The sequence below is a fragment of the Pseudorca crassidens genome, chromosome 5 (genome assembly GCF_039906515.1).
Source record: "Pseudorca crassidens isolate mPseCra1 chromosome 5, mPseCra1.hap1, whole genome shotgun sequence".
Lineage (NCBI taxonomy): Eukaryota > Metazoa > Chordata > Mammalia > Artiodactyla > Delphinidae > Pseudorca > Pseudorca crassidens.
Window position 1 is genome coordinate 67,855,114 of NC_090300.1, and position 11,674 is coordinate 67,866,787.

The 11,674-nt window shown below is 44.5% G+C and overlaps 1 protein-coding gene across 1 annotated transcript in view; it reads left to right on the forward strand.

The window, feature by feature from the left end:
- Positions 1-11,674, forward strand: part of MAP3K13 (mitogen-activated protein kinase kinase kinase 13) — a 102,244-nt gene that overhangs the window by 78,690 nt on the left and 11,880 nt on the right. The window contains exons 8-12 of the mRNA XM_067738321.1: positions 333-442; positions 1,201-1,317; positions 2,005-2,142; positions 6,252-7,038; positions 9,496-9,566. Coding sequence (XP_067594422.1) covers positions 333-442; positions 1,201-1,317; positions 2,005-2,142; positions 6,252-7,038; positions 9,496-9,566 — 1,223 coding nt within the window. The remainder of the gene's footprint in view (positions 1-332; positions 443-1,200; positions 1,318-2,004; positions 2,143-6,251; positions 7,039-9,495; positions 9,567-11,674) is intronic.

Consider the following 11,674-nt stretch of genomic DNA (forward strand, 5'->3'; position numbering starts at 1 on the left):
ACTTAAAATTGAGCTCTTTTGTTCCAGAGATGATGGCTAGCATGCCAGCTGTGATGTTTCTTTTGGTTAGTACTGAAAGAAAATTAGAAAAGACAGCACTGACTGTCTTTGAGTACTGGACTACATACAGAAAATGGGGTGAGGAGTGGGGTGGGGTATGCAGATACACTAGCATGAGATATTTTGCTATCAAATAACATTTATTGAACATCTATTCTATAAGGCTCTTTAGTAGAAGCATACAGGGGGGAAAATCTTGTACATGATCCTATGGTTATATCAGGGATTAAAACTCCTGGACTATTAACAAAATCTAATTTGTCCTTGCCTAGGCTGAATGGAGAGAAGAAGTAAAAAAACACTTTGAGAAGATCAAAAGTGAAGGAACTTGTATCCACCGATTAGATGAAGAACTGATTCGAAGGCGCAGAGAAGAGCTCAGGTCAGCTGATGTCTCCTACTTCACCTCTTCTCATTCCCAGGTCTTCAGATAGTAGCAGGAACCCTTGCTGTGAATCATTTCATTTTCTACACACCTTGCACTTCTGCTGGTTATTGTTATTCTCTTTAAAAGTTGGTCCTCCCTTATATCACTTTTTTATCGTCTCCCCCCCCACCTCTGTTATCCTCCTTTATTATATCTCTGCAACAAAGATTCCTGGAGCAATGCTATTTGTTTATTCAGCCGCTGTCCTAGGTAACATGAAAGGTCAGAAGATGTAGTCCCTGGCCTCAAGAGGCTCATAATCTGTCAAGGGATAGAACACATGTTCTCAGATAACCACTAGATTAGACAGGATCTGTAGTGTGGATAAGTATAAATGAGTGATGAGTGACCGTGCTTTAACTGCATATTTCCCTTAACATATATTATACTGTATTCTTATTAAGATATTGCCAATACTGCACAGACAAAGGCTGTACATTATACATAAATTGCATTCAGTTTTATCTGTAGCCCTCCTGGCTATCCTATATGGCTGGATATGACCCTTAACAATCAACTAAGTGGAAAACTTGGATTTCCCATCTCCCACTCACTCTTGTCTGAGGCTTTGCATCGGACAAGGGAGTATTAAATTTAGAGGGCCCTTGGGCAAGTGCTTTTGAGATAAACCACCCTGTTCTTGTTTCATTAGAGCTGACCTTAGTTCTCCCTCACATTCATCAGCTTCACTGCTTCCGTGTTTTCTTTGATAGGCATGCTTTGGATATTCGTGAGCACTATGAGAGGAAACTTGAGCGGGCTAATAATTTATACATGGAATTGAGTGCCATCATGCTGCAGCTAGAAATGCGGGAGAAGGAGTTAATCAAGTATGTATCCAGACCACTGTGTCCTGACTGATTTGGGTCTATCCATTGGCTGAAATGTACTACTCGTCCAGGTTGCTGCTACTCAGAACTGGCAGCTATTTTATTCATCCACCCAGCATTCCTTAGGGCACGTGCCGGGCACAGGTCCCCGTCCCGGTGAGGCTTACAGCTGAGTGGAGCTGCCACAGAGCTGGTTCTAGGGGACTATGCGCTTGACAAGCCTTTGCCACTTCAACCTGCCGAATGGCTCAGGAAAGGGGTCCTCATTTCCAGAAGAGCCTGGTGTGGATGCATGGGAGCTTACTGCCCCCTGGGGAAGTAAGGCAGCTGCTGCAAGTGGTTCAGGGTATTCCTGAGAATGGTGAGAAACCCTGGGGTCCTGACTAAAACAGCAGCTGCTGAAAATAAGTAGGACTTCAGCCACTGCTGTGTGTCTCATGAGGCATGTTGGGGACAGGAGGGTTGGCCTCCAAGTCCATCTGCGACCTGAAGAAAAAAATGAAGTCAGGTTAGTTTGAATTTTTTTTTTTTTCCTTTTTAACCTGAAGAGCCGCCTTGCTATTCTTCAGATAGCCTGTATCTGTTAAGTATGGCCAGAATCTCTGGGTAGAGTTAACCTGTGAAAACATTCTGCCCAACTTTTCTGTCTGCGGTGAATGAGACATAGCTTTTTCTTTCATTCTTCAGGCGTGAGCAAGCAGTGGAGAAGAAGTATCCTGGGACCTACAAACGACATCCTGTCCGTCCAATAATCCACCCTAATGCCATGGAGAAACTCATGAAGAAGAAAGGTGTGCCTCACAGACCTGGGATGCAGGCCAAGCGGTGAGCACCTGTACTGACCTGATATTCAGATGAATGGGGAAACATGCCCCTAAAATACATGATCAGATGATGGTGGGTGTGGCCACACGGTACCACGTCGTCAGCGCACTTGCCTCTAGATATGGCCTAGGCAGGTGGGAGAGAGTGTGTCATGGACTCCAGGAATCTAGTTTTTACTGTCTGAGGCTTTGATGTTTATTACCTTAGCATGGAATAACGAAAAGAGAAATGAACTGGGGGCCAAACAGACCTGGATTCAAATCCTGGCTCTGCCTATTAGAAGCTGTGTGATTTGGATCATGTCACTTGACCACTCTCAACCCCATGGGTAAAACGGTGTAACTATAGCACATGAGATTTCTTTTTCTTTTTTTGACCCCTAGTGCACAGAATTGAGTTCACCATAATTCTTGATTTATGCAACATTGGTCCACGCATGTCCCACTTTTATTTATTCATTTAGTTAGTTCTTTTTAATAATGTAATAAGTGCCTGTAAATCCACCACCAAAAACAAAAGCAGGCACTTTAATAAGTACCTGTGTCTAACCATATAGTTCCCCTCATCCCACTCCTGTGTGGAACTTTCATGAGGTTTAAATAAGACAACGTGTGAAATCACCTAGGAAATCATAGTTGCTCAAAAAAAAAAAAATGGGTTTTTTAATTGTTTTAAAAGATGCCCTTTCCCCTAATTATAACACATTTTCCTTATATTAGTTTAATTTTAGAATGCTCTTCCAGTCAGTTTTTATTACCAGACTCTGCTAGAGCCTCATTCCTCCCAAGGAATAGAGAGTTGACCCTATCCTAAATTAAAGCAAAAGAAGGAAATATCCCTTAACCTGGGTTGTAGACCCAGCAGTGAGACTTGAGCTAAATGCAGGAAGAATAAAGACAGTGAGAAAAGGCAAACCAAGCATGTATTTTCAGGCTTTCAGAACAGTGACCATTCCAGCACAGCATGACTAACATAAATCTAAACTACTGAGGGATAACTACATGGATTCATTACAGTTTTGCTTTTACTGACCATCTTCTGGTCAAGCTCTGAGAAATTGTTTTCAGTTGGCACCCGGCAAAACCTTCCAGGAATCCCAGCACCTCTCTTCTTTTGGTGTACAAACGAGGCACAGACTTCACCTGCTGGCTCCTCCCTGCAGTCTGCCGACAGTTAAACCAAAGAGCACTTTGGGAGAAAATAGTACTGTTTAATTTTTCACAGTGTGAGCTTGTGTTTACTTTTATTTTGCCTGTGAGAAATGCATTTGCAAGAGTTTGACAGCACCAGTAGATGCTTAGTCAGTGAGCTGAACTTGTCTGGAAAGGTAACCCGGAGTAGGTATTAGAGCTGCAGAGAGTTATGCTTTCAGTTGATTGCCCCTTGAAAGATTTATGTTTCAGATTACTTGGACAGTCCAGTGATTATGGAGTCAGAAGGCCAATGCCCACTGAGGCGATCAGAGAGGAGAAACCATCCACTATCCTTTAGCCTTGGTTTCAGTTTGTGTTTAGTTAGGGACTGAAAAGAGAGTCGGAGTTCAGTGATGGATCCACCAAGCCCATCACAAGTGAGTATAGTCTAATAAGATAATCTAAATACTTCATAATATGGAGAAGCTTGGAATGGAGGAAGAACTATTTCTCGGTGTCCAAAAACTTGGCTTCAAGTTGTGAGTTTTGCCATTTACTAGCTTTGTGAGAGACACAAGCCAGCTAAGTTACCCTCTGATCCCTCAGTGCCCTCGTCTGTAACATGGATATTGTAATGGTAGGAAACTTGTGTTTTATATATTGTAAATTGCTTTGTCAACTGTGAAGCGCTGTCTCAGCGTTATTCTTTGAGTTTTGCACTGCCAGGTTCAATAAACACAGCCTTTACCTGACTTAATGGCACTCTCACCTTAGCTTTCTTTTAGATCCCGCCATAGCCAGTTACTGTGTAAGTATTGATAGATGCCCTAACTGGGCCTTGGAGGGCTCTCTTTCCCCAATAAAAAGCCCCAGGACCTCCTCGATCCAGATGCCTTCTGTGCCACAAGTTGGCCAGCTGACCACAAAGCTGTGAATCTGAGACAGGAAGATGCTGACAGCAGCACAGTACCCTACCCGCCTCATCATAAACCAGTTATACCTGGAACTTCTGTGCTAAGACAAGCCTTTAACTGAACTTCTCCTGAAAGAGAAGAAAAACCCATCTCCTATTGCCGGATGCCTACTGATTTCCTGTGAGCCTCTTCAAACTGTAGTCCTTAGTTCAGCATCATCTGAGAGCGTGGCTGCTAAACGCAGGCTCTTAGGCCCCATCCCAGACCCGTGCAGTCATTTCAACAAGCTCCCAAGTGATTTGTACGCACCTTCAAGCTGTATTCTGACGTCCAACAAGCCAGACTGTCAAGTAGGAGAGACTTCTTGTCTGGATTCTAATAGTAATGAGCTGTGAGACCAGGAGCCACTTTGGCTGGGGTTTGGGTTCTTCATCACATAGGATGAAGGCAGGACTGCATCTGTGGTTTCCTTACAAGGTCTGGGACCCCCTAGGGCCTGAATAGAGGTGTCTCTGCGGCCACTGCAGGGGTAGAGAGGACAAGGAGGGGGAGCCCCATGGGAGGGGCTTCTGCTCTCCCTCCTCTCTTCAGCTGTTCTACTATATCTGGGTTTGGGTTTTTTAAGATATAATTGACATAGAACATTATATTAATTTCAGGTGTACAACATAATGATTCAACATATGTGTATATTACAAAATGATCACCAAAATAAGTTTGGTTAACATCTATCACCACACACAGCTACAAATTTTTTTTCCTTGTGACGAGAACTTTTAAGATGTACTCTCAGCAAATTTCAAATATCCAATACAGTATTATTAACTATAGTTACCATGCTGTACATTACATCCCATGACTTATTTATATCATAATTGGAAATTTGTACCTTTGACCCCCTTCACCCATATCGCCCACCCCCTATTCCCACCCCCACCTCTGGCAGCCACCAATCTGTTCTCTTACTGTATCTCTTTTATATATTGGGTTTCTCATAATTCATTTGAGTAAAGGATTCTGTTGGTTTTTTTAAAAAAAAAAAAAGAAAAAAGAGTTTGGGCCCTCCAGCTCTGAAATCTCCAGCTGATTTGTGTCTGTCTGGTCCAAAAGAAGGGTGGGGCTACTCTTTGGGGGGAAGGAGGTAGCGATACTACCTGGCATCCTAGAGTCTCTGCCCTGAATCAGTTCTTCAGTTTAGAAATCATTTATTGGTTGCCTGTGTGCCTTGGTGTTGGTGTGTGTAAGGTTTACCTGCAGGCTCTGGGTTCCTCCTGCACATGAGCCACGTGACTAGCTCAGTGGGCTGAGAGAGGCCCTCCTCCCTTTAGGAACACGGTAGAATACCAGGTCGTTCCACATGAGCCCTTCTCTTACTGGCTCTACGCAACCTCCTGGGCTGTCTATTAATTCCCCCTCCTCTACTGCCACCCCCTTCGGCCCCTTCCTGAAACATTTATTGAGTACCTACTGTGAGCAAGACTCCTTGCTAGTGTCCTCCACATGCAAAGGTGGCTATGACTTAGTAGCAGCCCTCAAGGGGACCATGTCTAGACGAAACTCCCTGCATTTAGCCTCTTGTCTAATTAACTGAGGTTTCCTTCTCTGGTCCCAGACCTCTGTCCTTTGTGATCCCTCATGGGATCCATCACCAGACAGATTTCTGATCGTGAGCAAACACCCATGCCTGTGCCTTGGCATATTGGCACCAAGCTGAGAGCTGATACTATGAGGAAGAGGTCAAGAAGCCTGTAGGGTAAAATTAGAATTTAAAGGGGTTTGAGTACTCAGCTAGTGAAGCACAGAATAAAATCCAGAAGGAATAAAGGGAATCCTCTGTAAGTGGACATTAGGTTGTTTCTAGCTTTCTGCTATTTTAAACAATGCTTTAACATAACATCTTCCAACATACATCTTTGTGCACATCCGTTATCTCCACTGGATAAATCCCTGTGTATGTAACTGCTGATTCAAAGATTATGTGTACTTTAAGGCCTGGGATACATTTCCCCAAACTTGAATGTGTCTTCATGTGTTTAAAACCAAACCTGTTCTTTTCTCCCAGGCCAGATCTGTTGAGATCTGAAGGTATCCCCAGTGTGGAAGTGGCTCCCACTGCATCCCCTTTGTCCGGAAGTCCCAAAATGTCCACCTCCAGCAGCAAGAGCCGATATCGGAGCAAACCACGCCACCGCCGCGGGAGTAGCCGAGGCAGCCATAGTGACTTTGCAGCGATCTTAAAAACCCAGCCAGCCCGGGAAAATTCACCCCATCCCACTTACCTGCACCAGGCTCAGTCCGAATACCCTTCTCCCCATCACCGTAGTCCTCTGCAGCAGCAACACCAGCATCCCCCTCCTGCCACGTCTCAGAGTCACCGTCCCAGACTTGATATGCACGGACAGGACGTTGCAACCTGCGCCAACAACCTGAGGTATTTTGGCCCCGCGGCGGCCCTACGGAGCCCACTCAGCAGCCATGCTCAAAGACAGATGCCTGGCTCCAGCCCTGACCTCATCTCCACGGCCGTGGCAGCAGATTGCTGGAAAAGTTCTGAGCCCGACAAGGGCCAGGCTGGCCCCTGGGGCTGTTGTCAGGCTGACCCCTATGACCCCTGCCTCCAGCGCAGGCCAGAACAGCATGGGTCCATAGACGTCCCCTCTGCCAAGCCCGTGGGGAGGAACCCCAACCTTTTCAAGCCACCAGCACACAATCCCCTCTCGGAAAATGCCCAAGGTTCTGAGAAAATGGAAGAAAAGGAATTCAGCGGCTGTGGGTCTGCATCATCCCTCAACACCTCTCATCACATCACCCCCCCAGCGCTACCTCGAAAAACAAGGCCCCTTCAGAAGGTAAGGTGTGATGATAGCCGCGGTGTGTGTCACTGCCTTCAAGGAATGTCAGAGCCTGTCATATTCTATGCAGTATAAAACGTACATAAAAAATATGCATTTTGTAAAAGGATGAGATAACAAAAGCATAAATAGCAGTTTATTTACTTTTAATACTTTCCACACTGCTTAAGTGATGGACTAAGGAGTACACTTTGGAAACTCCTGAATCAGGGGACTGATTCAAATGTAGATAATTTATCAATGAAAAATAGCCATGTGTTAGCAACATGTCATCAAAATAGTTTGGAATCCGCTACTCTAGCCTAGTCCTAAGGGATGTAGCAAGAAGGAAGTCTCCTGTTATAAAACATGTTTGGGAAACAGTATTCTCTGTCCCCTCTTGGACTTCCTAAGCTCACATTAACAAATCCTAGGCTTTGAGAAATCATGCAATAACCTTGTTTAATCCAGCACTTCCCTCACCTATGTGACCGTATTGCCTTTTTAAAATAACATCTATTAATCCCCCATGGAACTAGCTTTCTTCACAGTATCGCCTTAATTAATAACCGTCATGATCCAGCTGGTTCTCAGTCACTGAAACCTGTTCCTCGCCCACTGGCTGCCTGTGGTTTATTAGCTGGGAGGCGGGCTACCTCTCCTCCCTTGTGGGTAAGAGCCCTAACTTGGGAGTCAGACCTGAGTTCAAAGCCAGCCTCTTCTACTTATTACCTTTATGAACATCGGTTTCTAATCTATGAAGTGGAGCTAATAGTGGACCCTGTCTCATTGGTCGATGTGAAGATTAAATGAGTTAATACATATAAAACATTTAGAACAGGACCTGGCACATAGCAACCTTCCAAAAATGTGAGCTCATCTTGCTAATGTGTTAAAAATAACACTATGTATGAAAAGTATTTAGCACAGAGAAAACACCCACTCAATTCTAACTACTGTTTCATATCATCATCGTTCATCAGAAGTTCAGTTGAAGGAATGAAAATGTCTAAAATGTAAATGAGGATGTTTTGGTCAACTAGACATTTACTAGAAAAGCAGTTGAAGCTGAAGGCCACTGTCTCAGAACTGTATTTCTTCCTCCGCATACAGTGCTGCTATTGACTGAGCTTTCCCAGAAATAAATTGTGTTTCAGGTAGTGCAGTGGATTTGGGCTAAGTCAGTCTCTGCTCCTCTGACCCCTAAAGCCAATAACATAATTTTTTCGTAACAACTTTATTGAGATACAATTCACATACCACACAGTTCTCCCATTTAAAGTGTATAACTCAGTTCTTTCTCTCGAGTTGTGCAGCCATCACCACAACTAATTTTAGAATATTTCCATCACCCCAAAAAGAAACCCTGCACCCTTTAGCAATCACCCCATTCCCCCGTCCCCTCCCAAGTAACATGTATCTTTGAACCATCCTGATGCCATTTTGAGGCATCCGTGGGTCTGCAGGCCACGGAACACACCCCTTCTACTTTTGGCCTCACTAAAACCACACTCCCACAGAGCAGCTTAACTTCTCTCTGCTGAGATACACTCCCACGGGTCTTCTAGGGGGAAGTGCTCATCTCCACAGTCAGGATAACTCCATCCCTGTCTTTCCTACGCAAAAAAGCACATCAGAATACAAATGGGTAAAAGTGATGGATTGTCAGAAATGACTTTAAAGGTAAATTATCCTCAATTTTTGGTACAGTTATTTGGACCTACTTACCCACCTCACAAGGGATTGTAGTAATCCTATGCATTAATGACAGTTGATCTGAAGTGGGGCTGTTCCTATGCCCTGGAAGGGAAATGGAATCTTCCCTCACAGGGAAGATCATGTTCTCAGATGGGACACTTACCCACCCTTCCAGATCAACCACAGAGCCCCAGCAATTATGAGGCCTCAGATGTCCCAACCAGAGTTCTCTTATCTGTGCCCACATGCTGACTCAGTCATGTGCTAAGCACCTGCCTTGTATGCAGTGTTGTATTAATGGTGGAGGAGGAATACAGTACAACAAGATGGGGTCTGACCCTAAATAATGTATGTCTTAGTTGTAGAGATGATGTAAGCATAATAACTATAATATTAGTGAAAAGGTGATTGGTACATAAAAGGGGAAAAAGTAGTTGTTGGGCTTTGAAGAACTAAAAGATCACCTCTTATTGGAGTCTCTATATCAGAGCCTAGAACCACAAGTGACAATGGTTACAAGACACCACCCCAAAATCCAAGACCTCTTCTCCAGTTTCCCCTCTTCAAGTTCAGGGCCTTTCATCATGGACACCCAGGGAAAGTTGCTAAATGAATGAAGAGATATATGTTTAAAAATGACAGCAAGCTACCACTCAATGTCTTTGATGAAAATTAAATCTTTTACAGGGACTGTGTGCGTGTGTGTGTGTGTGTGTGTGTGTGTGTAAGAGAGAGAGAGAAAGAGAAATAAGACTCTTCCCTCCTTGTTCTCCTCAGAGTGGAGATGACTCCTCTGAAGAGGAAGAAGGAGAAGTAGATAGTGAAGTTGAATTTCCACGAAGACAGAGGTAAAACCAATAAACACATGTGATTGCCTTCAGTGTAATCAGGGAAAATCCTGAGTTTGCCCTCCGGTTCGATCATAGGCTGCTTTCTAGCCAGCTTGTAGGGAAGTTGGAACCTACCATTGCCCATTTTGGCAGCTGGCTATGCACAGCAGATTCTAGTTTATCCAAATTCACTAGATAGGAACTGCAAGATGGGGAAAATAAATATGGATTCAAGGTTATAATTGACAACATAGTGGGCAGTTTATGAGAGATGGCTGTGCTGTTTTATGGGTAATTTTACTGATTTCTAGTGTACCTCCCTATATTAGTCTGCTCAGGCTGCCATAACAACATACCACAGACTGGGTGACTTAAACAATGGAAATTTATTTCTCCCACTTCTGGAGGCTGGGAAGTCGAAGTTCAAGGTTCCTGGTGAGAACGCTCTTCCTGGCTTGCAGACAGCAGCCTTCTTGCTGTGTCCTCATATGGTGGGGGAGAGAGAGAGAGAGATCTTCATCTTATAAGGCCACAGACCTGTCAGATTAGGGCCCCACCCATATGACCTCATTTAACCTTAATTACCTCTTAAAGACCCTCTCTCCAGATTCAGTCACATTGTAGGTAAGGCTTCAACATATGAATTTTGGGAGGATGCAATTAAATCCATAGCACTCTCCATGCCTTGGGTTTTATACCTCAAATTAAGTATAATTAAATGAGTCGAGTCCTCCTTCCACCCATCCTTAGAAATAGCTTCCTGCCTAGCCAGTAATAATAACTTTGCTTATAGGACTAAAGAAGGACCACACCCCTCATTTCTAGAATTAAGAACTGCCCTTTTGTAGAAGTATGGAAGGTAGTTTTCCTCCCAGGAGGCCTTTTCTGCTACTAGGCATCTGTTTTTGAAGAGGAAGCCTTTAAGAATCCCCCAGGAAGGTTTGTGTACCTACCCAGAACCAGGAATTTCCTAAAACCAAGGGACTTCTAGTACTTTGGTAAATTGTACTCCGGGTCCCTATGCTGTACACAAAATTGAAATCTGTCCTCATCCCCTGAGCTATTCCTACCACATTGCCATTGCTGTCTTGTTGTTTCCTTGGACGCTGTGTTTTCTCCTATGCAGGGACATTGAGCCCGAATAAAATGTCTTTTCACCCTCTGACCTCATTCTACAGGCATCACAATTATGTTACTTCCAGCTTTTGTTCTTATGACCACCATTAACTCAGCCCATCTGATGGCTTCCCACCTTTCTTTCTTGCTATGATGCAAAATTTTGGTTTTACCTCACGGTTTTGCTTTTAATATTATAACATTCTTCTCTCTGTCTCCCTTCTGCATTACCAGACTTTCTTTCTCTCTTTCTCTCTTTCTTTGTTGGATCTTCATTGCTGCACGTGGGCTTTCTCTAGTTGCGGTGCGCAGGCTTCTCATTGCAGTGGCTTGTCGTGGAACACAGGCTCTAGGCGCGCAGGCTCAGTAGTTGTGGTGCAGGGGCTTAGTTGCTCCGCAACATGTGGGATCTTCCCGGACCAAGGCTCGAACCCGTGTTCCCTGCATTTGCAGGAGGATTCTTAACCACTGCGCCACCAGGGAAGCCCCTGGATTACCAGCCTTGAGAAGGTGTGAGTCCTACTTTAACTTCCGTTTCCCACATGGGCTTCCTCCATCTGGCCTCTTTTCATGTGTCCTTGATGCCACCCCCGCCCCCAGCCCATCACCTGGCCTGCCCATCACCCAAACTCAGATCATATGCCATCAAAATCGCTTTGTACTAAGAAATACAGAAAGATCAGACAATGACAGAGGGAAAGGGCAGTCTTCTTTTTTCTTATTTGTTTTGTTTGTTAAGTCAGCGTAAGCTAACAGTATTCTTATTTACTAGGCTTCTTGCAAACAATGGAAAAGAAAAGAGGAACTTTCGTAAATCCCCTCCCCCTACCCCAGGAGCTTTGCCTCATCAGAGCTAAACCCAGATGTTACCTGGAATGAGCCAGCAACTGGCTGGGCAGCGCCCACAGCTGCAGAGTGAATGTTCCTTCCAAGCACATTTCTGTTGGAGGTCGGCCTTCTGGGCCGCTCTGCCCCATGAGAAACGCCCCACCATGCCCAGGCAGGTAGGG